The 24,796-nt window shown below is 45.2% G+C and overlaps 7 protein-coding genes across 7 annotated transcripts; 3 read left to right on the plus strand and 4 right to left on the minus strand.

Moving 5' to 3' along the window:
• Positions 1-1,291: 1,291 nt before the first annotated feature.
• BGW36DRAFT_86229 (Alpha/Beta hydrolase protein) lies at positions 1,292-2,663 on the minus strand. The gene is made up of 3 exons (XM_046222651.1): positions 2,290-2,663; positions 2,031-2,233; positions 1,292-1,964 (listed from the first exon to the last, which is right to left on the minus strand). Exons 1-3 carry the CDS (start codon positions 2,571-2,573, stop codon positions 1,297-1,299), a joined length of 1,155 nt encoding a protein of 384 aa, XP_046076395.1. The 5' UTR covers positions 2,574-2,663; the 3' UTR covers positions 1,292-1,296.
• Positions 2,664-4,567: 1,904 nt separating this feature from the next.
• Positions 4,568-5,857, plus strand: BGW36DRAFT_288353 (putative glycerol 3-phosphate dehydrogenase; the record flags this gene model as incomplete). Its single annotated transcript, XM_046210565.1, has 2 exons — positions 4,568-4,626; positions 4,675-5,857. 2 exons carry the CDS (start codon positions 4,568-4,570, stop codon positions 5,855-5,857), a joined length of 1,242 nt encoding a protein of 413 aa, XP_046076396.1.
• A 394-nt stretch (positions 5,858-6,251) lies between these two features.
• BGW36DRAFT_369264 (putative glycogen debranching enzyme Gdb1) lies at positions 6,252-11,282 on the plus strand. Its single transcript, XM_046215106.1, has 3 exons — positions 6,252-6,647; positions 6,716-11,000; positions 11,060-11,282. The coding sequence occupies exons 1-3, from the start codon at positions 6,430-6,432 to the stop codon at positions 11,132-11,134; spliced, it is 4,578 nt and encodes a 1,525-aa protein (XP_046076397.1). The 5' UTR covers positions 6,252-6,429; the 3' UTR covers positions 11,135-11,282.
• On the minus strand, positions 11,268-12,093 carry BGW36DRAFT_422943 (uncharacterized protein; the record flags this gene model as incomplete). The annotated part of the gene is made up of 4 exons (XM_046219769.1): positions 11,268-11,359; positions 11,415-11,476; positions 11,570-11,834; positions 11,892-12,093. The coding sequence occupies 4 exons, from the start codon at positions 12,091-12,093 to the stop codon at positions 11,268-11,270; spliced, it is 621 nt and encodes a 206-aa protein (XP_046076398.1).
• Positions 12,094-12,633: 540 nt separating this feature from the next.
• Positions 12,634-16,681, minus strand: BGW36DRAFT_457672 (uncharacterized protein; the record flags this gene model as incomplete). The annotated part of the gene is made up of 8 exons (XM_046221984.1): positions 12,634-13,504; positions 13,566-13,626; positions 13,678-14,055; positions 14,132-14,821; positions 14,917-15,749; positions 15,809-16,053; positions 16,156-16,606; positions 16,662-16,681. The coding sequence occupies 8 exons, from the start codon at positions 16,679-16,681 to the stop codon at positions 12,634-12,636; spliced, it is 3,549 nt and encodes a 1,182-aa protein (XP_046076399.1).
• A 2,856-nt stretch (positions 16,682-19,537) lies between these two features.
• On the plus strand, positions 19,538-21,597 carry BGW36DRAFT_288914 (carboxylesterase from carbohydrate esterase; the record flags this gene model as incomplete). Its single annotated transcript, XM_046210620.1, has 4 exons — positions 19,538-19,845; positions 19,908-20,660; positions 20,716-21,177; positions 21,264-21,597. The coding sequence occupies 4 exons, from the start codon at positions 19,538-19,540 to the stop codon at positions 21,595-21,597; spliced, it is 1,857 nt and encodes a 618-aa protein (XP_046076400.1).
• A 1,493-nt stretch (positions 21,598-23,090) lies between these two features.
• BGW36DRAFT_354804 (cytochrome P450) lies at positions 23,091-24,744 on the minus strand (the record flags this gene model as incomplete). Its single annotated transcript, XM_046213567.1, has 5 exons — positions 23,091-23,420; positions 23,482-23,895; positions 23,963-24,153; positions 24,217-24,699; positions 24,732-24,744. 5 exons carry the CDS (start codon positions 24,742-24,744, stop codon positions 23,091-23,093), a joined length of 1,431 nt encoding a protein of 476 aa, XP_046076401.1.
• Positions 24,745-24,796: the final 52 nt, after the last annotated feature.

Below are 24,796 nucleotides of genomic sequence, written 5' to 3' on the forward strand. Positions count from 1 at the left end.
TGATACCTTCCGTAATCGATGAATAGCAGTCAACATCCAATCTTTAGTCCATAGTCTCTGCAGTACTGGGCTTGGTCAAACAACGCCGGTGTTATAACTTAATGGATCAGACACGACAATTGAAGGCGAAATCATTAAAATATAAGGATCTTTTGGCGAGACTGAAACAGATTCATAAACTGGAAAGCTTCGTGAATGACAACCTTAGGTATGTTTCTATAAGGATTAGCCCCCCAGTAGAGAACTTAATATGACCAAAGCAGATTAGAATATGATCCTCTAAAGCAGATTTTACATGTATCACGTATACCGACAATAATCGACAAAAGTTTCTCAAATCAGGCGTTAAAGGAAACCAAAGCTCAACTGGGCTGTACTGGAAGTGGTAATAACGAAACTACCAGATTTGTAGCACGAATATCCAGCGTGAGGTCTGGAAGCATACAGTTATGAGAGTTGGATTCGGACGACAACATCAATATAGACTAACCACACATTCAACAATAACCCGATGAGTAGTTTCAACATGAGGCCGAATATCCCAAGATGGTGTATGAGATAGTATATTCGTAAGATGGCAGAGAGCTAGGTAAGGCGGCATAAACTCTGTAGTGCAGTATAACCTCTCTTTCCCACAAATCAAATCACGACGTCGAGCGTAGTCTCGAAGCTCTTCCAGGCCTCTTTGATGTTTTGGCCAAATCATCAAAGGATTGCTTAAATAACCGGTTATGCTAGTTTCAGAGTCGAAATTGGATTGCAAAGCCCTTTTTGGGTGTTGGCGAGATGGGGATGTAGTCGGCGTCATCCTCCCGCGTCGAAGTAGAGGAGTTTATCTTAACAGATGACTGTTAAAATCTAAGTACTCACTGTCACGACTTTTAACGTAATCCAACTTTCTTGGCACAATATCTAGGACGAGGACCATGTGGCTGCGTACGACGTCTGTGACATCGAGAGCAGGCATGCCCAAACCGAAGCATTCTGACATGGCCTAGAATTTGTAAACCCTGCCCCGGGTACCTTTAGCGGTACCATTTGTTTATAACACAGTAGCTGTGTAATGAGGTCGCTGGTCTGATATTGGGGGTCACCAAAGGTACCTCCGCTAACTATCAATGCTAATTTTTCGTCGCAGAGCGGAGCCAATTCTTGCCCATTGGGCCCTCATCGCTATCCTATCTTTGTTTTATATCCCAAGATGGGATTCCTTTGAGACATTTCGAAAGGTTGGGGACGGATATCAAATAGAGACTAGTAATAAACATCATGTTTGTGGACCTTGATAACTCCATCTTAAAGGCTCGCCGATGTAGCGCCACCAGAACTGATGAATATCTGCTTCAAAACCTCTGCGGACTGCACGACACTATTGTGATCTGTCTCGCTGATCGTCGTGGTCGTAAACTTGAGCACGTCCTGAAACTCGTCTCCCCCACTGCCTTTCCAGCAGTCCTCCATGTAATTTTGGCCTCTTTTACCGATCAGAGCATCGCTCTCGGCAAAGTAAGCGCTGATTCTCAGCTTTTCTCCATTGACACCGCATTCGTCTGCTCGTCTGCTTCTCTCAAGCTCGGCCAGCTTCCTGACAAAGAGCGCATAATCTTCACAGTCGCCCCAAAGTCCAGCAGGTCCTTTTCGGGAGCACTGCAGTGCCTCGCTGTTTGCACCGACCGTGTTTTCGCTGAATATAGACCTGAAAATAAGGGTTTCCAGCTCCTTCTGCAGCTCTAGAGGTAGCCCGTAGTCGCTCTCTATCCTCTGGCGATTTCTCTCTAGCGGTAGAGTGTCTGCAACACCGACACCGCTGCTAGAAGGCAACAATTTAGAGATTTTATTGAACGCCGTCCCGCTAGCAGATACAACCTTGGGTATGTGATGCCAAACGCCAAATACACTGGTGGGTAGATATTGCACCATCTGCATGGTCATGATGTGAGAATGGGCCGGATCGACCCACGGTGCTGTCGCTGAGTTATTTCGTGTTCTCTACCACCTTGTGGTGTTTATGGACGGAATGAGAACCATACCTACTAAGACAACCAGTGGCGTATTTGGATGAAGGATATTACGACAGCGAGTAAGTGTGTTTAGAAGGTAAATCGTGCCTGCACTGTGAGATGCCAAGGCGACATGTTCTATCTGTAAATGCGCCAGAAAAAGAGGCACCAATTCGATCCAAATATCGAGTCGCTGGCGAAGCGGTACATCTGTTGAATGGCCCATCCCTGGCCTAGGAGATAAGTCCGTTAGTCCATCTAGATCGAGAGACCGCATTGTGAGACCTACCTATCCACAATCAGAACTCGGACGCCCAGCTTTTCTGCGATAGCATGCATGAAGACACTGAGATACCGCGATGCGAACATTCCTGGAATGAATAGGATCGTCGGATAATTAGTGCCATCGTCACCTTGCTTCGAAGTGCGTCCAACATCCGCGTAACTAACTTGCAGCTCGCCATGATCTGCTGTGGCTGGTAGTATGAAACGACGATGGAATCGGTCTTGTGCAATATACTCTGCGGCGCACAACGATGGAGAGCCGTCAACGGACTCTGAGCATATCGCCATATTACTGAATTGAAATTGATAGAACAGCTACGTAGCAAAGTTTATTGCGGCGCACCACTATTTAAAGTAATCCAGGCAGCATTACGACCCCGCGTCGTCTTCTGAACGTGGACTAGCGGTTCAGTCGCCCGACAAGATCAGATCACGGATTAGCTTCTCGATTAGTTAAGTTAGCTGTAGAATGTACCTTGCTTTAGCCTCACAGTGCCGGCTGCATCTGACCAAAACTACCAGGCGATGGTCACGACGGAGCTACTCGTCACCGCCAACATCGTCGACGTTCCTGTCGACTTATCCACTCCCACCTCCCCACCTCGACTACCTAACGAACAGCGACACCAACGCGGGACAACGCAGACCTGTGCAGCCCCCGTCGGTGGGCATGCAAATGGTAAGGACCTGGCGCGCGGATGTATGGACACACACACACGAGTGGAAAGTCGAGGTGGATTGGGAGATAAAAGAACATAAGGAGCCCAAGCCTGCTCCGGGACTGAGTGGTATTGCGTTGAGCAACGAGTCGGCTGCGGGGGGTATAGAGCTTTCAGACGAGGTATGCTATCATCTTGTTTGCGAGATCGTTATGTTCGGCACTGTAACCTTAAATACAGAACGGTTTATGTTTATAGATCATAAGATCAATAAAACGAATATTAAGGAGTTTAATTATATATGAGATACATGTAGATATAATTAAACAACCTATTCAAGGCAACACATCAAGTATTAGATAGACTATAGAAAAATTTGCCCGATTGATACAAAGCCAAAGAAAATTTCCATTTTCAAACAGCGAGCGCTTAGCGGCCATACGGTCAACTGTAGCGCCAGCTTCCACGAGGAGAATAGCAAGATGTTACGAAATAACAAATGGTGTGCATACTTTACCGACTCTCTGGCCTAGTTGACAATAGTGATTCAATACGACAAACCTTTACCTTTACTTTATACTGTCTCGTTTACTATGCAGAGCATCAAGAGAAATTCGTGCGAAACTGGCATTCATCGTAGCTGAATATGGCTTCGATTTTGCTACTGACAAGAACGGTTGGCAGCTATTCACCAAGGCAAAGGACTACTTTAGTATGGTCCCTAAACCATTAAATCCTATCTTCACCGAGTGAAATCTCGCTGTGTAATATCGAGGTATATCCTCGAAATTTCCTTCAATCTCATTAACACAACGATACTATACCATATTGTAGATAATTCTACTACTCTCACCTCTTGGCTGGTCCACAGGCGAGCTACCATTACTGGGAGATGCACGGTTCAATCTTGCAAATTTCGTATCTATTAAGAGACCCCTAATGTCCGCTCCCATTATGCTGTGGTTTAAAGACTATCTTGAGGCAGCAATTAGGGCTACGGTTAGGGTCTGGCAGCCCGTGTATATACTCTGCGTATGTGCAGACTGTATAGTATGTGTGATATTCAAAGTTACTTAGGAAAATATACATATATACACATAAACGTTCGATTTTTAAGACGGTGAAAAAATCAATGCGATATTGATAGAAAATAGGCAAAAGTTCAAATTTATCTACTATATAAGCCCTAGTTATTAATATTTTGTTACTTTTTCCTCTATCGTGTTGTATTTGCATGTGACATTGGGCCTGAGTGGGCGGGGAGCAAAGCCGACAGCCAAGGCGAATTGGTCGGGATAGCTGTTCCTTGCCGTTAACCTCTATCCGGCCCTGACATCACAAGGTGCTGCAAAGGCGACTGTGAGCCATTTTTGTGGCCGTGATATCAGAGCCCTCTTGCATCAGTACCCCCGCAGCTCTTATATGAATCGCTCGCGGCCCGCGACGTGGCCAGCCACCAGACGACCCTGCATCGCCTCTCCCCGCCGTTTCTCCTGTGCGCCCCAACGCTTTCTTGCTGTCGCTACCTCTGCTCACTCGAGTCCCACACGCAACAATCGTCGCATCTTGCCCTCGCTCATACGAAACAACTCTCCGACCCGATATATCTCCACTGACGTAACTATGTTGCTCTCCACCAACACCCGAAAACACAAGGTCAGCGTTATTGGGTCTGGTAACTGGTATGCCTTGCTTTTATTCTACGAGGAGGATTTTCGCTAACTGTTCAGGGGCACTGCTATCGCAAAGATCGTCGCCGAAAACACCCTCCAGAATAGTGATGTGTTCCTTGAGACTGTGGAAATGTGGGTGTTCGAGGAGAAGGTGGAAGTACCGAAGGACTCGAAGCATTACAACCCATCAGATCCCCTCAGCCAAGGTCCCCAGAACCTGACTGAGCTCATCAACAAATACAACGAGAACGTGAAGTACCTTCCTGGAATCGCCCTCCCCAAGAACCTCCACGCCAACCCGTCGCTGGAAGACTCTGTTAAAGATTCTTCGATTTTGATTTTCAACGTCCCCCATCAATTTATTATCAGAATTTGCGACCAGCTCCAAGGACAGGTTCTACCCTACGCTCGCGGTATCTCGTGTATTAAGGGTGTAGATGTACAAGAAGAGGGAGTCAGTCTCTTTTCCGAGACTATCGGCAAGAAGCTGGGAATCTACTGTGGTGCCCTTTCTGGCGCCAACATAGCCAACGAGGTTGCCAAGGAGCTGTGGTGCGAAACTACGATCGGCTATGACCCTCCTCATCTTGATTCTAAAGCCCCAACACCCGTTGGAGGCTCTCCCTCTCAATCACAGGTGGACCTTATCTCCTTTGAGCACAAGGACACCTCGGGACAGTACTCCAAGGTGAAGCTCCGCGCTCTACCTAACGACTACGCACCAATCGACCATGCCCTCCTCAAGACGCTTTTCCATCGTCCCTATTTCCATGTCCGTGTGGTGAATGATGTTGCAGGAGTTGCCCTGGGTGGCGCTCTCAAAAACGTCATTGCCGTTGCTGCTGGTTTTGCCGACGGCATTGGCTGGGGCGACAACGCGAAAGCTGCTGTCATGCGTGTCGGACTGCTTGAAATGGTCAAATTCGGTACTCAGTTCTTCGGCAACTCTATTGACACGAAAACCTTCACCGAAGAAAGCGCCGGGGTTGCTGATCTGATTACCAGCTGCAGCGGTGGCCGCAACTTCCGCTGTGCCAAGCTTAGCGTGCAGCGAAACGCGCCCATTGAGGAAATTGAGAAGCAGGAGCTGAACGGCCAGAAGCTGCAAGGAACACTCACTGCTGCCGAGGTCAACAAGTTCTTGAAGAAGCAGGGTGTCGAAAACGACTATCCTCTGTTCACCTCGGTGCACCGTAAGCCCAGCATCATCTCATGTTTTTTTTTCTTTGCTAACTTATGACAGGTATCCTGGAAGGCGAACTGAAGGTTGAAGACTTGCCTGGCGTTCTTGAGCCCAAAGATTAATTTTGCTTGTATGGTACCTTTGTGTCTTTGTTCGGGCATTATGTGGGGGCGACATTTGCAGGTTTCTTTCGGAGTCAGACGTTGGATAGAGGATACGACCACGCCATGCTGCCATGAGGAACGCAATAGTATAGCATAGAAGCTGCATGAGAACGCAGTATGTAACGGCAAATAAAAGAGCAAATAGTACAAACAGCTGAGTAAGGTGTTGCAAGCATGAGTAACAGTAACCGCCGGGTATGTGCGATGATGTCATAGGCGACCCCACGGGCCTAGACCTTGTTCCTGCCTTGCTTCAGGTATCTGTCTGCCCATGCGAGATTTTCTCTCCTTCCCAAGCTCATGTAAGTGCCAGTGCCAGTGACAGTGCCAATTGCTGCATTTGTCCATTTATTTAAGGCCGACGCGTTCCCGTGTGAATGCTGGCCGGTTTGTTTCGTTTTCGCGTCACCCTAATCCGACCCGGTGGAGGAACTCCCGTCCCAAGCGGACCGACGATCCGCAACCATGCCCGCTACTCGCCAGGTGTATCTACTGCCTCTGAAAGACGATGGCTCGCCCGATATTCCAGGAGGCTACATCTATCTGCCTCCGCCGACGGACCCTGCCTATACTCTGCGCTTCGTGATCGAAGGCTCTAGCTCGATATGTCGAAAGGGCAGCTTGTGGGTGAACATCCCCGAAGCAGGCACCGAGTTTGATCGCTCGAAATTCCGGCAGTTTGAGTAAGAACTTATGTCTTTTGTTGAGAATGATGCATTTTTCCGCTGTGCTATTCAATTGACGCTGATAGCCTCCAACCGAACTTCAACAAAGACATCCACATTGACGTCCCTATTACTCAAGCCGGAGCATTCGCTTTCTATACGACGTACTCGCCGCTTCCAAAGTTTACGGCCGCGTCTCTGCCAACGGCGGAGCAGGAGAAAACACCGGTGCATTATGTCGATGTGTCGCCGGCATTGACTTTGCGGGGTAAAGATGTTCCCTTGGATGCGCTGTCTATTTTCTCCGTCATTTCGAAGTTTATGGGAAAGTATCCAACGGATTGGGATAGCCATTTGCGGGGAATCTCGCAGCGGAACTATAACATGATCCACTTTACGCCATTGATGGAACGCGGTGACTCCAATTCGCCGTATAGCATCTTTGATCAGCTAGAGTTTGACCCCGAGTCGTTCCCGGGTGGCGAGAAGGATGTGGCTGCTCTGGTCGAAAACATGGAAAATGAATATGGGTTGCTGGCTTTGACTGATGTGGTTTGGAACCATACTGCGAATAACAGCAAGTGGTTAGAAGCACATCCTGAAGCTGGGTATAATGTGGAAACAGCGCCATGGCTAGAAGCTGCTCTGGACCTAGATACCGCATTCCTGAAATATAGCGATGAGTTGGAAACGCTTGGCTTGCCGACAGAGTTTCACAATGTCGATGACCTTGTCAAAGTCATGAGCGGGATGCGCAAGCACGTGGTTGATGCGATAAAACTGTGGCAATTCTATGTTGTGGATGTTAAGGAGACAGCTAGGAGGATTGCGAACGCCTGGGAAAGCAGTTCCGGGTCTGTTGAGTCTATCAACGGTGTTCAATCATGGTCTCTGAAGCAAAAGGCTGACTTTCTCCGTGATAACGCACTCGAGAACTCATCTCGTATACTGGGCAGATTCTCTAGACGAGTGAACCAACAAAAAGCCCTTGGTCTATTTGTTGGACTTTTCGGACAGCACAATAACAGTTCGACGGACCCTTCAGCGGTTGAAGCCGAGGTATCTCGCATTCTTGATGAACTCAACGTCCCGTTTTACAAAGAGTACGACGCTGAGGTGACCGATATCCTTGATCAAGTCTTCAACCGTATCAAGTACATGAGGATTGATGATCACGGACCGAAGTTAGGACCGGTGACAAAAGCCAATTCCCTCGTGGAGACATACTTCACAAGATTACCCTTGAATGAAACTACCAAGAAACACAGCCCAAAGTCCCTTGCCTTGGTCAACAACGGCTGGATCTGGAACGCAGATGCAATGAAAGACAATGCAGGGCCAGATTCCCGAGCATACCTTAGACGGGAAGTCATCGTATGGGGCGACTGTGTAAAGCTGAGATACGGATCCTCGCCTGAAGATAATCCATTCCTTTGGGATCACATGGCAAGATATACAAGACTCATGGCCAAATACTTCTCTGGTTTCCGTGTCGACAATTGCCATTCTACCCCGCTAGTGGTAGCAGAATATCTTCTCGATCAAGCCCGCAGGGTACGACCTAATTTAGCTGTTTTTGCTGAGCTCTTTACAGGCTCTGAAGAAACTGACTATGTCTTCGTGAAACGCCTTGGTCTGAGTGCGTTGATCAGAGAGGCCATGCAAGCATGGAGCACCGCTGAACTTAGTCGACTCGTACACCGACATGGTGGTCGACCGATTGGAAGTTTCGACCTAGATCTTCCATCAAACTCGTCTTCGAGATCTAGGGAAGGGGAATCTGTCTCCCATATCCGTCAAAGCCCGGTTCATGCGTTGTTTATGGACTGCACCCATGATAACGAAGTTCCAGCACAGAAGAGAGATGCAAGAGATACACTTCCCAATGCTGCTCTCGTCGCGATGTGTGCTTCTGCTACAGGCAGCGTTATGGGATATGATGAGATCTACCCTAAACTCATCAATCTTGTTTCCGAGACGCGCCTGTACGCGTCTAAATTCTCTGATCAGGACACGGTCGAAGTCGGGTCTGGAGAGGGAGGCATCGGCGGCGTTAAGAAACTCTTGAATAAATTGCACACCAGAATGGGCGTAGATGGATACGATGAGACACATATCCATCATGATGGCGAATATATCACGGTACACCGAGTGCATCCGAAGAAGCGGAAGGGTATATTCTTAATTGCCCATACCGCATTCCCTGGGTACGGAAATGGAAATGGCGTTCTTGCGCCTACACATCTGACAGGCACACATGCAAAGCTTATCGGTTGTTGGAAACTTGATGTAGATGTGGACGACAAATCTCAGGCAGCAGTCCTTGACGATCAAAAGTACCTTAAAGGGCTTCCCAGTCGAGTGACGGACTTGGAAGGAGCGAAAGTTCAATTACAATCGGACAACGCTACACTCACAATATCAGATAATTTTGTTCCTGGATCGATTGCCCTGTTTGAGACATGGATGCCAACTGTCGAGGACACTGACGGTTTAGACAGCTATATCACAAGTGGTGCTGATGAGGCATTCTCAAAGCTCAACTTGATCGACCTCAATTTTGTCCTGTATAGATGCGAGGCTGAAGAGAGAGACTCCACAGGTGGTAAAGACGGAGTATACAACATCCCAAAGCATGGAACTTTAGTTTATGCCGGTCTCCAGGGTTGGTGGAGTGTTCTTGAAAGTATCATCAAGTACAACGAGCTTGGACACCCGTTATGTGATCATTTGCGAGAAGGGCAATGGGCTTTGGACTACATTATTGGACGGCTAGAAAAGGCTGCAGAACAGGAAGGATACTCTAGTCTTCACACCCCAGCGACCTGGCTTCGAGAGCGTTTTGATGTGGTTAGAAAATTACCCAACTTTCTACTTCCCCGCTACTTTGCTATCATCATCCAGAGTGCTTTCATGGCTGCCTGGTGGCGTGGAATCCAGCTATTTGACGAGAGTATACAGCACGGTCAACGATTTATTCATCAACTGGCGATGGTAAGTGTTCAGCAAGTTGGTTATGTCAAGTCGGCTTCCGTGTGGCCATCCAAAAGTGTGCCCTGTCTTGCCGCTGGGTTGCCACACTTTGCCGTAGACTGGGCACGATGCTGGGGGCGAGATGTGTTTATTTCTCTCCGCGGTCTCCTTCTATGTACTGGTCGCTTTGACGATGCTAGAGAGCATATTTTTGGTTTTGCTAGTGTTCTCAAACATGGAATGATCCCGAATCTTCTGAGCAGTGGAAGGTTGCCGCGATACAATTCCCGTGACTCCGTCTGGTTCTTCTTGCAAGCAATCCAGGACTATACCAAAATGGCCCCGAATGGCATCCAGATACTGGATGAGAAAGTTCCGCGCCGATTTTTGCCTTACGATGACACCTGGTTTCCTCATGATGATGAGCGAGCATATTCTAAATCTTCGACAATCCGAGATATTATACAGGAGGTCTTCCAAAGACATGCTTCTGGGCTTAGTTTCAGAGAATACAATGCCGGACCAGACCTCGATGTTCAAATGAAGCCGGAAGGTTTCCAGATTGATGTGAAAGTCGACTGGGAAACCGGGATCATATTCGGCGGCAACCAGCATAATTGCGGGACATGGCAAGATAAGATGGGCGAGAGCGAAAAGGCGGGAAATAAAGGTGTACCGGGAACACCCAGAGACGGGGCATCTGTTGAAATCACAGGTCTCGTTTATAGTAGTTTGAAATGGGTCGAAGAGCTCCGGTCAGCAGGTAATTACGAGCACAAGGGTGTTGATGCAGACAACGGTGAATTGATCACCTTCGCCAACTGGGCGTCGAGAATCAAGCAAAACTTTGAGCGATGCTACTACATCCCCGTCGATGCTGCAGATGACGCCAATTACGACGTCGACCCCGCCATCATCAACCGTCGCGGAATCTACAAGGATCTCTACAAATCCGGCAAGCCGTATGAAGACTACCAGCTCCGCAGTAACTTTCCCATTGCAATGACCGTCGCTCCGGATCTGTTCAATCCTCATCATGCTCTCCAAGCTCTTTCCCTGGCCGATTCAGTCCTTCTCGGTCCTACTGGCGTCGCCACCCTCGATCCATCAGACCTCAACTACCATCCCAACTACTACAACTCCGAAGACTCAACCGACTTCGCCACCTCCAAGGGCCGCAATTACCACCAGGGCCCTGAATGGGTGTGGCCGCGTGGTTATTTCCTCCGAGCCTTGCTCCATTTTGACTTATTACGTAGGAAGACCGCAGAAGAGCGTACCGAGACATTCCAGCAGGTGACTAGGAGGTTGGAAGGTTGCAAACAGGCTCTAAAGGACAGTCCATGGAAGGGTTTGACAGAGCTGACGAATCAGAATGGAGCGTACTGTGCGGATTCAGTAAGTCTATATCGTCTTTTTCCTTTTTCCCCCTTTTGATTCGTTGCTAACGGCTTCAGTCTCCAACTCAAGCTTGGTCTGCCGGGTGTCTTTTGGATGTTTATTACGATGCCCTTCATGTGGCGTCTGCGTAGAACTTGCATCGGAAATATATATTCTAGCTTCTTTCAATCATACAATCAATATCATTAAAAAAAAAGCGTCTAAATGTTAAAACCACCAGTTGAAAACCACACGAATTGGAATATAAAAATTCCCTGCTGTATATCAATGATGTATTGGACCTATTGGCTTTAAGGTTTCATTGAACTTCTCAATTTTGACGATTAAACCTCCATTCCCATTCGCGGCGTTGGCTCCTGGTATCAATAACATCAGTCTCATCTTCCACCAGACTCTATGAGATATACTCACCAGCGACCCCTCTGGGCCAGTTACACTGGTCAATAATCTCCTGCCCACCGATCGCTACATCCCTACTAAAGACACCATTCCAATCAGTCACCCAATCCTGTATGCATCACCAAATTCAATTTTTACTTGGGGTATGAAACAGTGCATATTCTCACCATGTAGAAATCACAGTCCGAGTAACCCCCGACGCATGTGTCCCGCCCACAGTTGCTGTGCCAGCGCGACACCAAATAACAGCTGAGTACATGAAGGACACCGTGCAGGGTGCGCTGCCTGTTTTAGAGAGGTAATTCAAGCATGCCTGCGCATCAAGCATATTGGCACGCCCGTTATCGCCACGGTCGTTGTCGGCAGCGTAGCCGTCGGGCCAGTCGAGGTCTTCGCAGGTTATTTGGAAGCGCGACTGTAGTTGGTGCGCTGCTGAGGAGTGTTAGCCTTTATTTATCATTATATTATTGCAAGAAGGGGGGGGTTTACTATGGGCGGTGTGGTTGGCACTGGATAGACCGTAGAGACCCGCGGATGTGAGGCCGAGTGACTTTAGGCTTGGAAGATCGGGGTGAGGGATGATTTGAGGGATCTCGATATCGGCGGCTGGGGTTGGGTGGGCGAGTGCGTTTTCGGGGAGAGACGAGGTGAGGAGATAGAGGACTGAGAGAAGTGTCCATGTGTTCTTCATTTTGTTGTTCGACAATATTGGATATTCGGAGTGGAGAATTAGAAGCAAATTGTATAAAAGATCGATGTTTTCAGGTTGAATGAGACGGAAGGATTGAATCCATCCAGCACATTATTTATGTACTTTCTATGTGAGCTAGAGGTAGAGCGGCCTCTTTATTCTAGTAATTTAAGGATATTTAACATTTAATAAGACAAAGAAGTAGATGCGAAGGGGAACACGAAGGCCAAATATAGATGCATGGGAGACAATGAATTTCTATACATAGGTTGGGGTTATGCATAATCACACATATTCTTTGAAAGCATTTCAAAAATATCAATTGGAAATGTCGTATAATGATAAAACTCGAATTCTGATAAGAAAAGTATAGTACACCAACTCTGATTGCTTGCTCTTGCCTACATATGCGCTAAAACTGTTGTAATAATACCGAAATTTAATGATAATTAAATGCAAATACATAGCACATCAAAGAAAATCATTCAATCTTTATAACACATCCACCCTTCCACCACGCTGAATTTGTCCACGTAAATTTTAGTTGGCTAACGATCTGCGAAACGGGCTGCCGCTGATGTGATAAATCGACGAAGTGTCGCCCACATTATCGTGTATCTCATTCTCCTTGTCCTCCGTGCTTGCTGCCACAAATGCAAGACAGAGATCAACAGCTTGTAGATGCCGAGCTGTATTCCAATGGAAGTGTTGTTGAAACTCATCGCCATTTTGTATTCTATTTTCTTGCTTTGAGAAGTCCATATCATTGATTTTATCGTTGATGAGAAAAGTGCAATTAGACTCTTGCAGTCTTTTCAAGAGTCTAAGATGGTGTTTCTTCTCTAATCGACATAGTATTCGTCCATTGTAATTATACGAATCTCTTCCAGCTTGGAAAACCCTATCGATGCGGATATAAAATAGTGCTGCAATTGAGGCCTCGGCTGCTCGTCGGAGTTGCTGCTTCGAATCAGGTTGGCTATAGAAGCGGATTGCCTGCTCCTCCATATCGTCGATCTTCGCCACATCGGCCATGAATGGGAGTGTGTCAGAGATCTTGACATTCAATCGATGGTGACGCGACTTCTCCTCTGGGTCAAGAGAACGAGAATATTCCTGCCAAAGCCGTTCTGAGTCCAGGCTGCTTTCCCAAACATCTATACATCTCTTCAGCCAGCCATGTACAGCGTACCCGTGGACAACGTTCCCATCTGCCAATCGGGTTTCAGCGTATCCAGAGCCGATACTGACAGCGATGTCCACGTCAGATGAATCTGGCCATAGAATTTTACCTTCTTTCACCGCTAGGCCAATTGGATTATTATGCTTTAGACCACCATCTTGGAAAGATTGCCTATTAGGAGCTCGATAAGTAGGAAATATGGATGGAGCGGCAGATGTGCATCGGCCTCTAAATTCCAAAAACTATTAGTAAACTGGGATCTAGTTACCCTTGGATCAATATCACTTACGCTTGCCAAACTTCAATCTCATCGTCTTCTTGGTCTGCGCGATATAACTTTGCACCTGAGTCTTTTTTTGGAGTTAGGTTACGGTGATAAAATTTGTGCGGAAATAAATTACCATCTTTCGACTGCTTTCGGTTGTAGTTTGACATCAATACAGCCTCATTAGAGATTGTATTTACTGTTGTAACACCAACGTTCAGCTCTCTCAAGTAAAATTTCAGATGATCCCCCTCTTTCTGGTCACTTTTATATATACGTGGCTCATGAGACAGGTACCTCTTGCCGGTCGCGCAAGTGAATGTATTAACCAACGCTTTTTCTATGGGCTCTGGCTCGTAGTAGCTATGTAGACCTATACCAAACAACCCGCCGATAATGGGGAGTTTGGTAAGAAGACGCTGTGAGAATGATACAGATGCAAGACTTCTGAACTTGTTTACGCAGGTATCTGCATCCCATAGATTGGCACCAAGCGCAAGAGATAAAATTCCGCCTTTATCAAATCAGCCTTTCACTTTGTTGAGCAAATAACACATTAGTATGTAGGAAGTTGTTAGAAATAAACTTACCTGAGCTGGTTCCAATAATAACATCAAAGAAGTGATGAAGCGGTAGCTGGAGACCTATCTCATTTTCTAGAAACTGTAGAATTCGGGCAGAGATTACTCCTCTCACTCCTCCGCCGTCAATAGCAAGTATACGAGCCCCAGCTCCAGTGGGTTTCAATTGAATGGTTGCATAAGGGTTGTCGTTATAAGAGCCTTCAGAGCATAGTATGCAGGAATCAAGCTGATATATGAACTCCTGTTTCGCCTGTTTTCCGAATATTTTGACACAAGCCCTACAAATGCGATGGCCACATTTGAGGCGAAATTCGGGGACCTCAACCAGGCAGGAGAAACATACTTTATTTGAGAAAGTCTTCAACCAAAACGATCTTTCGTTTTTAAGAATCGTGGTGTGTTTATTAATCTGAAACTCTAGCCGCGAGGAGACAGAGCCGCTGAGTATTATTTCGTTACTCAGCTCTATGATCTTTTTCTCAAACTGGATGCAGGACTCCTCAGTATAGGGACTTTCGTAATTCCCACAACCGATGAATTGATTTTTCGCATCATAATGACCTTTAGTGTGACCATCACGAATGCAACGACAGTAATTCCTACCATCGTGAAACCAACAACGTGAGGATTCCTGCACCACTTTATAAGCAGTTCGATAGGGTTCAACATATGTAGGATCCTGTAGACGTAGTACTCCTAGGGGTTTGGCAAAAATATGTCAGGTAATCATGAAAACGTAAATAGACACATTCGCAAATGTCCTAGATCACTTGAGGAGAAGAAAGACTTACCAAGTTCCTCCTGCCTGATAATGGCTCTCATCGTATGATATGAGGCGATGAGCTTGGCGCAACGCTCGTCAAACGCCTTCGGGTTATATTCCTCTTCTCTAATCCTTTTCATCAGATATACTGCGTGATCAGTCAAACTTTCTGGCACGTTTTGATGATCCATTGCGAACTTGTAAATATCAAAAGGTTCGTCAAATTTTGTGAAAAAGTGTTCGATGCCCTTGCTAAGATAAGACTCAAGCTGTATTGAATTTATCTGGCGAGAAACCTTCTGGCGTTGTTCATGAACTTCATTGCTTAGGTCAACTATAAGCTTTCGAAGCTCTTTCACACTGTTGAAAAATCCAGTCGCTAGCTGTTCCTCTGTATGGTGAGGTACACAAACGATCGATACGGATCTGAAATATTGCAAAAACAGATCCAACAAAGAGTTGATCTTTCCTTCACCTGGTAGAATAGCATTCCACTTTTCGACTGCAGGAAGTAACTCCGGTGCAAAATTTGTCTTCTTCCTCAGACTTTCTGTAACATATGCTGTTACAGTTGCCGCGTCTTTCCACATTTTCATTTCCTCCCGTGACATAGAAATATTGTTAAGAACGAGCACAGCACGAGGAAGAGTCACTTGGTTTAGAGAGGCGTCATGCACCTTTTCAGCCCATAATATGATTTTTGTGATCTTTTCCTCGATTACTCGAGGATTCTGCTGAATAACATAACACAAGATGTCACTAAAGGCATAGAGAATACGGGGATATATCGTCTCAACACAGAATTTTCGTGTCAATTTTCCGTGATCCTTCTCTGTTGACGAATGCAACGGCCAAAATTTCCTAGATACGATTTAGGTGGTCAGTTTGCGTTCAATGTTATATAAGAGCTCTTTACTTACGCTGTATATTCCACACCCTTTTTGAGTATAGATCCAACAGGATCTTCCATAGCCCCTCCGAAACCTTCGCAATCAGCCAAGAGTAAAGGCCTATCAGTATGTAACGTCTGGGGATCATGATATAAATGAACGTCAGAAGTTGTGGGCTTCATGAAAAAACTTCGTATTCCTTGAACAGGAACACTACGAAGCCAATTTCGGTCGTTCGTTTCTGTCTTAACCGGTTCAACGTCGATGATTCCTTTCTTGATTACTGGTCAGTATCAAATACAAAATGCGGTAGACCACCTAGTTTGCAGAACTAAAGATGTTTTCACAGTATCCAAACTGAAATAAGAACCACCTACCACGAGCGTTGACTTTCCAGCACCAGTTGTCCCAATAAATGAGACAAGGCTAGGAAACTGACGTGAACGAGGATAAAATGTCGATCTCAGTATGATTTCTCCATAGACATCGGGGTTAGAATGCCCTTGTTTTGTTTTCGCATCAATACCGAACCATACAGTTGCAAGGTCTTGTTCGTGCAGCTTTTCATGTTCCGCTTCTCCAGGTTCAGTGAAGAGCGACCGTTCGAATTCTCTAGCGGATTCAAAGTTCTTGATTTCATCGTTGTTAAGAGATGTTTTTTGATGTTTTTCCACATTTCTGCCTTTTTTGTGAGGGTCATACTCGTCCCAGTGAAGGGGACAAAGATATTCCTCGCAAAACTTGCATAGTAGTAGCTCAGTCGAATGGACCCCTTCCTCACATTTCACGCAACTCGGATTGACAGACACTGTTTCGGACTCCGAATATCTACAATTTGGGTATTAGAATGGGTGTTAATGTTCGCGAATCCAAAGTTTCTTACGAGAAATTATCTTCTGCCATTGCTGCCTATGATTGAGGTTTCAGACGCGGAATATAAATCGATAACTTCGATAGGAAGAATAACAAATATAAAATTGAATCGCTCAAGATGGAGAATAATTTCAGAGAAACTTGGATATATCTAAAATGAGTATTGGATCTTGCGGAGGAAGGAACTTTACAAGATTAATATATCTCTCATCGCAAGGCTGAGCACCTTTGAGAACCATGCATGAACGAGGCTGAGTGAAAATGTGTTACGCGCTGAGCTTAACATCCTGTTGTTGTCATTATGTTATTGATTGGTTATATGAATTCGACTTTGGTTTCTGAAACGCCGGAAATAACATGCAGCTTCAACAGGAAAAAGAAAAGAAGATAAACACACCTCCATCGGCAGCGTTGCTCGTTCTGACTGGCCATGACAATTAGTCAATTACTCGAACTTGCCCTTGATGCGCGCGAACTCAAACCCCCTTTTCAGATTATGCAGTGTTCAATGAGAAATAAATAGATCTACCTGAGGCTTTGCATAGCACCGTGTCTAATAGGCTGCATAACAGATCACACTCAAGACCACGCATTTACATGTTTCAAGTTATCAAATTTCTGGCCGGACCTGAGAAATCTACAACATGCAGATGGGTTGGAAAATGGACTAGGAACCATTTTAATCAGCAAGCCATAACGCCGGTTCTATGAATATGTCACATAAAAATAGATCAGACGGATATAACCAAATTAGCCCTAATTCCGTTAGATAAAGCTCGGTATGAAGACCATGCCAACATATTCAACGCAATAGCCCTACGTTAATTCAACTGCGTCAGTTCAAAAATAGAAAGCCATCTAATTGAAATAATATTTTTAGCTTATTAGTTCATGCTTCCTTCTATCTAATTAACCACATGAAGTGTTGTGATGGAGCCACGATTTTACGAAAGGGATTTATTGATATGATAAAATACTAAAACACCAGTAATTTCGAATTTTCTCTATGTTGCTCCTGAGATAGTTCATTCTACATTAAGTTTACCTTTTTCATCATACTACCTGATTAGATCTTCAGAAGCGCCTCTGAGGTGACATAAAATTCTGAATTCGGGTAGATGTACCAAGTATTGGCTCATTTACCGCGCACGAAATGTATATCCAAATTTTGAATCTACATATCCAACAATTGATATGAATAAATGCTTGTCTATCGGTCGCCTCTACCCCGAAATTTGACTTATATCAACAGTTATATACTATACCTAAATAGATACCTAGACGGTTTCATAACTAATGAAATGGAATTTATTATTTTCTTCATATCGCCACTGCAAAATAACGAATGAGCCATACCCAGATGTGACCGTGGAAAGCAACATCATCCAGTAGTACGAGTAGATATGTATGTTTCTTTATTACTGCTTTGGAACTGACGCGATTGAGAGGACATAGAGTGGCCATATATTTTAACCTACGCATCGGCCCGTTTAATTTACATGCTGTTCCCAACATTGCAGCTGCGCTGAACTATGAAACGTTACATTTGTACGCTACATGTAGCAAGTATGGCCGACGGCAGCCAACATCATGTCCAAGTCCATCGACGCTTTTACACTATATCACCTGATAGATCATCAATGGATCACTGATCTCTGCTAAACGCTTGTTGAATGCTCACTGAGCAAGCCCTATCTGCTCACTGTCCGTATGCTGAGCGAACGCTGTACCGAAGCCACTGCTCAATAAGCTACTGGGATAACTCACTAAGTCTTTGAGTCTTGATGGCTTCTCCCTACTTGCGATGAAACCTGCCAGTTTTCCCGCTCTCCACTTAATTCTCCCAGGATACTTTTGCTTACCTTCCGTTTTAGTGGTGATGATCCTCATTCTGGGGACTTCATTGAGAAATCTCGAAAACTTTCCTCTCTTGTTATCCTGAATGATCCACTATTTTTCTATGACGATCTTTCACTATCTCCTCCCGATAGTCTGCTACGGGAAGGCAACATGGCAAGACACTTAAACCGCGGAAGAGTACAAATGATCATTGATATGATTAGTACTAAGAAATTGACTTCACAGAAAACAGTAAATGCAGCAAAATGTTCTCGGAGTTCGGTCTTAATTCTCTACAGGAAGTTGCACAGCATTAGTTCCGCGCGGCCTCGTCTTAGCCGTACTAGCCGACCACCAAGCGTGGTGTCAGCTCTATAATGCTTGATGCTCTTTCCGATTACCTCATCAAAAGCTGCTCTGTCCCGCCGTCAACAAAGGATTCGGTTCCTACGGTCTGTATGCTTCCAAATAAATGTGATTATTAGCCTAGAAAAGCTATATGGGAAAGTCCGGTAAAGTGCGGGAAGGTTAATATGCCCAATAAATTATACCACCGGAGACATGGATACGCTAAACCAAGGATGTGGAGAAACCTAGAACATGGAGAAACCTGGGGTTTTGGGGAACCACTTGGGGAAGGGGGAGGGAAAACTTGCAGGTGAAGCGATGGATGGAGACAAATTGATATATAGGTGTCAACAAATCCATTACTTCAGTTGAGACATCTATACTCGCATTGAAAATTCATATACCATCAACTGTTTGCAAATACGAAACCGGTCCTTTTTTTCAAAGCGGAATTACACAATCACCAAAAAAGAATATCGAATAATATGATTCTCTTTAAATATTGCATAGCAGGTTTGTTACTGCATATAGTTACAGTAGTAGCTGGGCACGCATCGCCACCATTACTTGCAAGTGATCTGAGCTTGCTTTTCGACAATGATTTGCTTGGTATGAGTGCTACCCAGTTCTGTAATCATGAGTCTAATAATCCAAGGGCCTTCAAGTAACTCAACTGGTGCGCTGATCCTCACAAGTCCAATGCCTTACTCATCAACCCTGCCAATTTGTGAAAACATTTCTGAAACTTTATACACGGTCAATGCCGGCAACCCTCTGAATCTAACTAGCACACTGGGTCATGCCTTGAATTATACGTCTTTCTGGGTTGCGTCCTCGAAGGGCCCATGCGCAGTGACCGATATCTATGGGAACGTCAAAATTTCCAACTGTAACCTGAGTCTACCGGCTCTCTGTACACAGTCTGCACCGTTTGCTAACTCAACTTATACGGACACTACATCGAAGTATCAAGTGACAGTTAATACTGGTAACCAAGCAATCACTGGGTACTTATATCCTTTTTTCGTCTTTCATGGTGAAATGAGTATTTATAAAAAATGATACGTAGGTTTCGTGACCGGAGAACCTTTCGATTCCAAGGTATCAGATACGCAGCACAGCCTGAGCGATTTACGTATTCTCAGGTTTACAATGAGACTGCGGCCCTGTCTGCACTCTCCTACGGTCAATCGTGCCTACAAGCCGGCACCACAGGAATCGCCGGAGGAGAAGACTGTTTGTTTTTGAACATATACACCCCTCACTTGCCAAGCAACGGGTCTGATTCAACCAACTTGAAGCCTGTTTTGTTTTTTATACATGGTGGAGGTTTTGTTTCAGGGTCAGGTGCTGACCCTGAATATGATGGGGGAAACATGGCTTCAAGAGGCGACGTTGTCGTTGTGTCAATCAACTATCGGCTAGGCATTTTTGGCTTCTTAGCTCTTGATGATGGCATAACCAACGGTAATTTTGGCATTGCAGACCAGATTACAGCTCTAGACTGGGTTAGGGCCAACATTGCTGCTTTCGGTGGTGATGCGAATCTCATCACTCTTATCGGGCAGTCTGCAGGAGCAGCATCTGTCCGGCAGCTTTTGACATCTCCGCCGGCGGTTGGTAAATTCACTGGGGCTATAGTTCAGAGTGATCCTCTGGGGCTTGGAGAGTTTTATAATTACATGAGCATCCCGACTATTGAAGAAGAGGTTGTAGCGATAGTGGACCCTGTCCTGGAGTCTACAGGTTGCGCCAATGCAACATCACAAGTGAGCTGCTTACGCTCGGTCAGCGCAGACGAGTTGCTTATAACTAATCTTCCGTAAGTGATACCAGAGGTGAAATTGCCATAGCTGGCTGGAATGCTTATTCTCTAGGTATCTTGTCGTCGATGGAACCTATATTACTCAGTCTAACATAACTTTCAACACTTCCCTCCCACATGCTAAGGTCAATATTCTTGCTGGTATGCTACATGACGATATGGCGGGCCTTATTTCATACCCAAACACTACAAACATTTCACAGGCTATCGAAGCCATTGGGTATAACGCTGCCGTTGTTCTTGATAATCCGTCTCTATTCCCGGAACCAACAGGAAGTAACGCAACCACTAATATTTTCAATGTAACGTCGCATTTATCTACCGATTATGGTTTTAGATGTGTCAATCACGCATATGCAGTCTCTGCGGTTTCAGACGGATTTTTCGAAAGCTACTGGTTCTATCAATTTGAAAGATCGTATCAATATATAGAGTTCGATCCTAATGCTCCAGTATGTCAAGCGCCAGTGGATCAAGAACACCCGTACGGTGATACATCTCTGCCATATTTTAGGTGAGACACTGTGTATCGCAATTTCTTATATCTTTTCTCCCTCTTCTTTTTTTAATTGACCCTTGGTTAATGTTTATGTCTATCAGGTGCCACGGCGGAGATATACTTTATTCCTTTGGAAATATCGAATTCGTGGGAGTCCCCTTGCGTGATAACATTGATCTGCCATTTGAACAGTACATCTTAGATTTGTGGGCTTCCTTCACGAGGACTAGCAATCCAAATCCCACCTCGGACTATCTGTCAGCTCGGGGATACACTTCCACATTGGATCAAGTAACAGCCTCCGGAGGGACTTGGCAATCTGTCACATCTTCAAGCGCTACATTGAGAAGCCTAGATTGGCCGTCGTCACAGATAGCATTTGATGAAGCTTCACAATGCGATGTTCTCGATATACCCCTGGATTACTTTTCGTAGTATACAGGGGAAAAGTTGTGCCCATTGTATTTTGCGAGGCTGAGAAACGGGGCCAATATCTCACATGTGTTTAACTGTGAAGAGCAAGTTCCCTCGTTTGGAGATGACTGGCGATGAATACTTTCTTTGACATGCTTTTTGGAGGGAATTACGGTTTTTCAGGGAATGTTTAAAAGCAAGGTATCTGTCAACGCATTAACGAAGAATGTTGCGACCTATTATTTACTTAAATCAAAAATTCAATGAAAGTGCCTTCCTGGTTGATGTGTGTACATGTACATATTTTCTTTTATGCCTCTACAATATAATGGGAACAAGATACTCAATAGGCGGTGTTACAGTTGGTTAGATTTTATAACGCATACGGTATCGGGGTATTGTGATATGGTTGACATTGTCCTTGACATTTTGACATTGTCTCTATTTTTGATAGACTTTTTTGTGACAGCTATTGCCGGCGAAAAATTAGAGTTGTCGCAAAAAAAGAAATGTGGAATAAGAAATGGAAAGATCGACTAATGGACACTCACCAAGTAGATATAGGTTTCAAATGCTAGGGAGAGTGGTGCAGAACGTTTTCTCTCTTTGTATCTAGAAGATCCGTTTTAGGTAATCTCAACAGGAGCAATAGATATGTCCAATCGTATAAAGAGATTACTGACAATATATAAGAAAGTAGGCACACTTCAAGTAAAAGTTTAGTCGAAGGGTTGAGCTATCCCTGTAGGGGCGAGGATCGTACATTCCGCACTTTTCCGTCTATGTGCATGATTGTTAGAAACGGGGCTAGGCTTTAACCAAGGGCACATATGATATATCACTAGCTAATAAATTGTTGCTCACTTGCCACCGCATCCAAACTGACCCCACGATTCCCAACCCCTGTCCCCGCGTTGAATTACGCGAGCACAATGGGACTACGAGGTATTTAGGCAGCTTCTGCATGAACTATTCCGTTGTCTCCCATCGAGGACAGAACAGTATCTCACTTACGCTGCCTGTTCCCATTTTGGAGATTTACGGTGTAGATCCAGCCCGATGCTACAAACGCACATAACTGTTCCGCGGTGTTTGGCCCGGTCGTTTCGGATCGCGATTTCTTGAACATGATATAGCATGCGAGACACTCAAGAAAATGGACATTTGAAGGAGCGCTGCGAAATGTACAAATGTTATACGAGCCAAGCTTGACTTGAACTGACTTTTGCTCACATAGAAGGAACGCAAACCTTCTTTTATCTACTGATGTATTTATATCCATTCCATCAGGTTTATCCAAACCATTGATGGTCCCCTATTAGACAGCCATTATTAACAGTCAATAAGTCTTGATTAGGGCAGAAACACCACTTTGAGTAGTGATATTCATAGAGAGTGTAAATGTACTGAGCGTTGCATACAAATTGAAGCTCCCAATGAAATGTACACTTCGAATGAGTATGAATACTTTCCTACCCCTTACCTATTGTAGACCGTGCCATGCTTTCCACACTCTATCGCTTAATGACGCGCAAAATACACCTTTGACCTTTCGCGATCAAGGTAAAATGATCCGTCATTTCCATATCGTCGTCTGTTACAGGGCTACCAATTTCGAATCGAAATCGTTTCATGACCGCAGCCGTTCCAATTTTCAGCTCCATATAAGCCAATGGTTTCCCAAGACATGAACGCTGGCCTTTTCCCCAAACAAGAATTTGGTCATGCATGACTCTGAGATGACCTTCGTCTGCATTTAGCCAACGCGCGGGATCAAATGTGTCGGGATTGGGAAAAATATCCGGATCGCGCTGCGTCGTATAAGATTGGCAGGATACGGTTACCTGCAGGATATCGTCAGCTAGTTTATTAACGGGGGGAACATGGCGATTTATCTTCACTCACATTCCCGGGAACTTGCACCTCATCTATTGTTACGCCGCTAGGTGGAGTAACTCGTTGTAGACTCGCTGGCGCTGCTGGGTGAAATCTCAAAGTTTCATGTACTAAAGCATCTAGGACAGGAAGCGTTACGACAGCTTTATAGTCCGGTACAGCATCAAACGATATCGAATCTAGGTCTTCCTGCAACCGATCCTGCCACTCGGGCATTTTGGCTAATTCGTAGAACATGTACGAGAATGTATTGCTGGTTGTATCGGTACCCGCAAAGATCAAATTTGTCATTTCATTGACAATCTCGTCATCTTTCAACGGTCCAACATCTTTGTGACCAGCAATAAGTTTTGTGAGTAGATCGCGTCGGTTACCAGAGCGACCATAGAGTGAAACGTAATGGTGAAAAGCGTCCCGGCCATGCTAGATAGCAGGATTATATTAATGGTTGATTTGATATCGATATATGGATGTCTAATAAGGAGCATACCTTGTAGAATTTAGGCCCGACGTTCAGGAAATGGTGTAATGGTTTGTAAGGTATCGCAAGAAGGAGCCATCGAATCGATGAGAATTGCCATTCTACCCACAATGATGGAAAAACTTGATCCAATTCAAGAAGGATGTCGGGAGGCTTCTCACTTTCTAGTCCACCAAAGTTTCGGCCGAGGAAGACGGCTCCTACAGAGCGATAATTAGTAGATGCTATGCTGCTGAAAAACCTTGACAAGAGAGAAAACATACCGACAACGTCAAGTGCAAAGATCCTAAACCATTCCATTATGTCGATCGATTGTCCATCCCTCTTGTTTAATACAGCAAGCAGTTTATCCACTTGTTCATGGACCAAAGGCTCAACATCGGCAATAGCGGCCGGCGCAAACACATGCGCGATGCGTTTCTGGCGTGTACGATGGGCATCTCTGTCACAAATAGTGAAAGAACTAGGCCGCCCAAATGCTTCATAAACAGGAGCTTTGACCAATTTGTTGTTGGCCCCGTAAATGTCGCGCATTGCTTGTCGACTGGAAAAGGATATCTCGCTAGGACTTATTCGTACAGCACGTCCATACTGCTTGTGTAGTTCATGTATTGTGTGGGACCGTCGCCCAGAAGAGTCCAGCTTTAAGAGCCATAGGCTGGATATTCTACCCAGAAAGGGGCCGGGAATACTAGATAAGGGATCGTTGAGAAAGGTCTCAAGACAGAGAACTTTTGGTGAGCGCGCTGTTCACAAGGCAGCTGTAATCAACACTTACAATCAGTTGCCATGAAAGCAAGAGTGACACTCCGCAGAACACGTAGAACCAAGTCCGTTCTTGGC

This window comes from Talaromyces proteolyticus (assembly GCF_021365285.1).
Source record: "Talaromyces proteolyticus strain PMI_201 chromosome Unknown BGW36scaffold_2, whole genome shotgun sequence".
NCBI classification, from domain to species: domain Eukaryota; kingdom Fungi; phylum Ascomycota; class Eurotiomycetes; order Eurotiales; family Trichocomaceae; genus Talaromyces; species Talaromyces proteolyticus.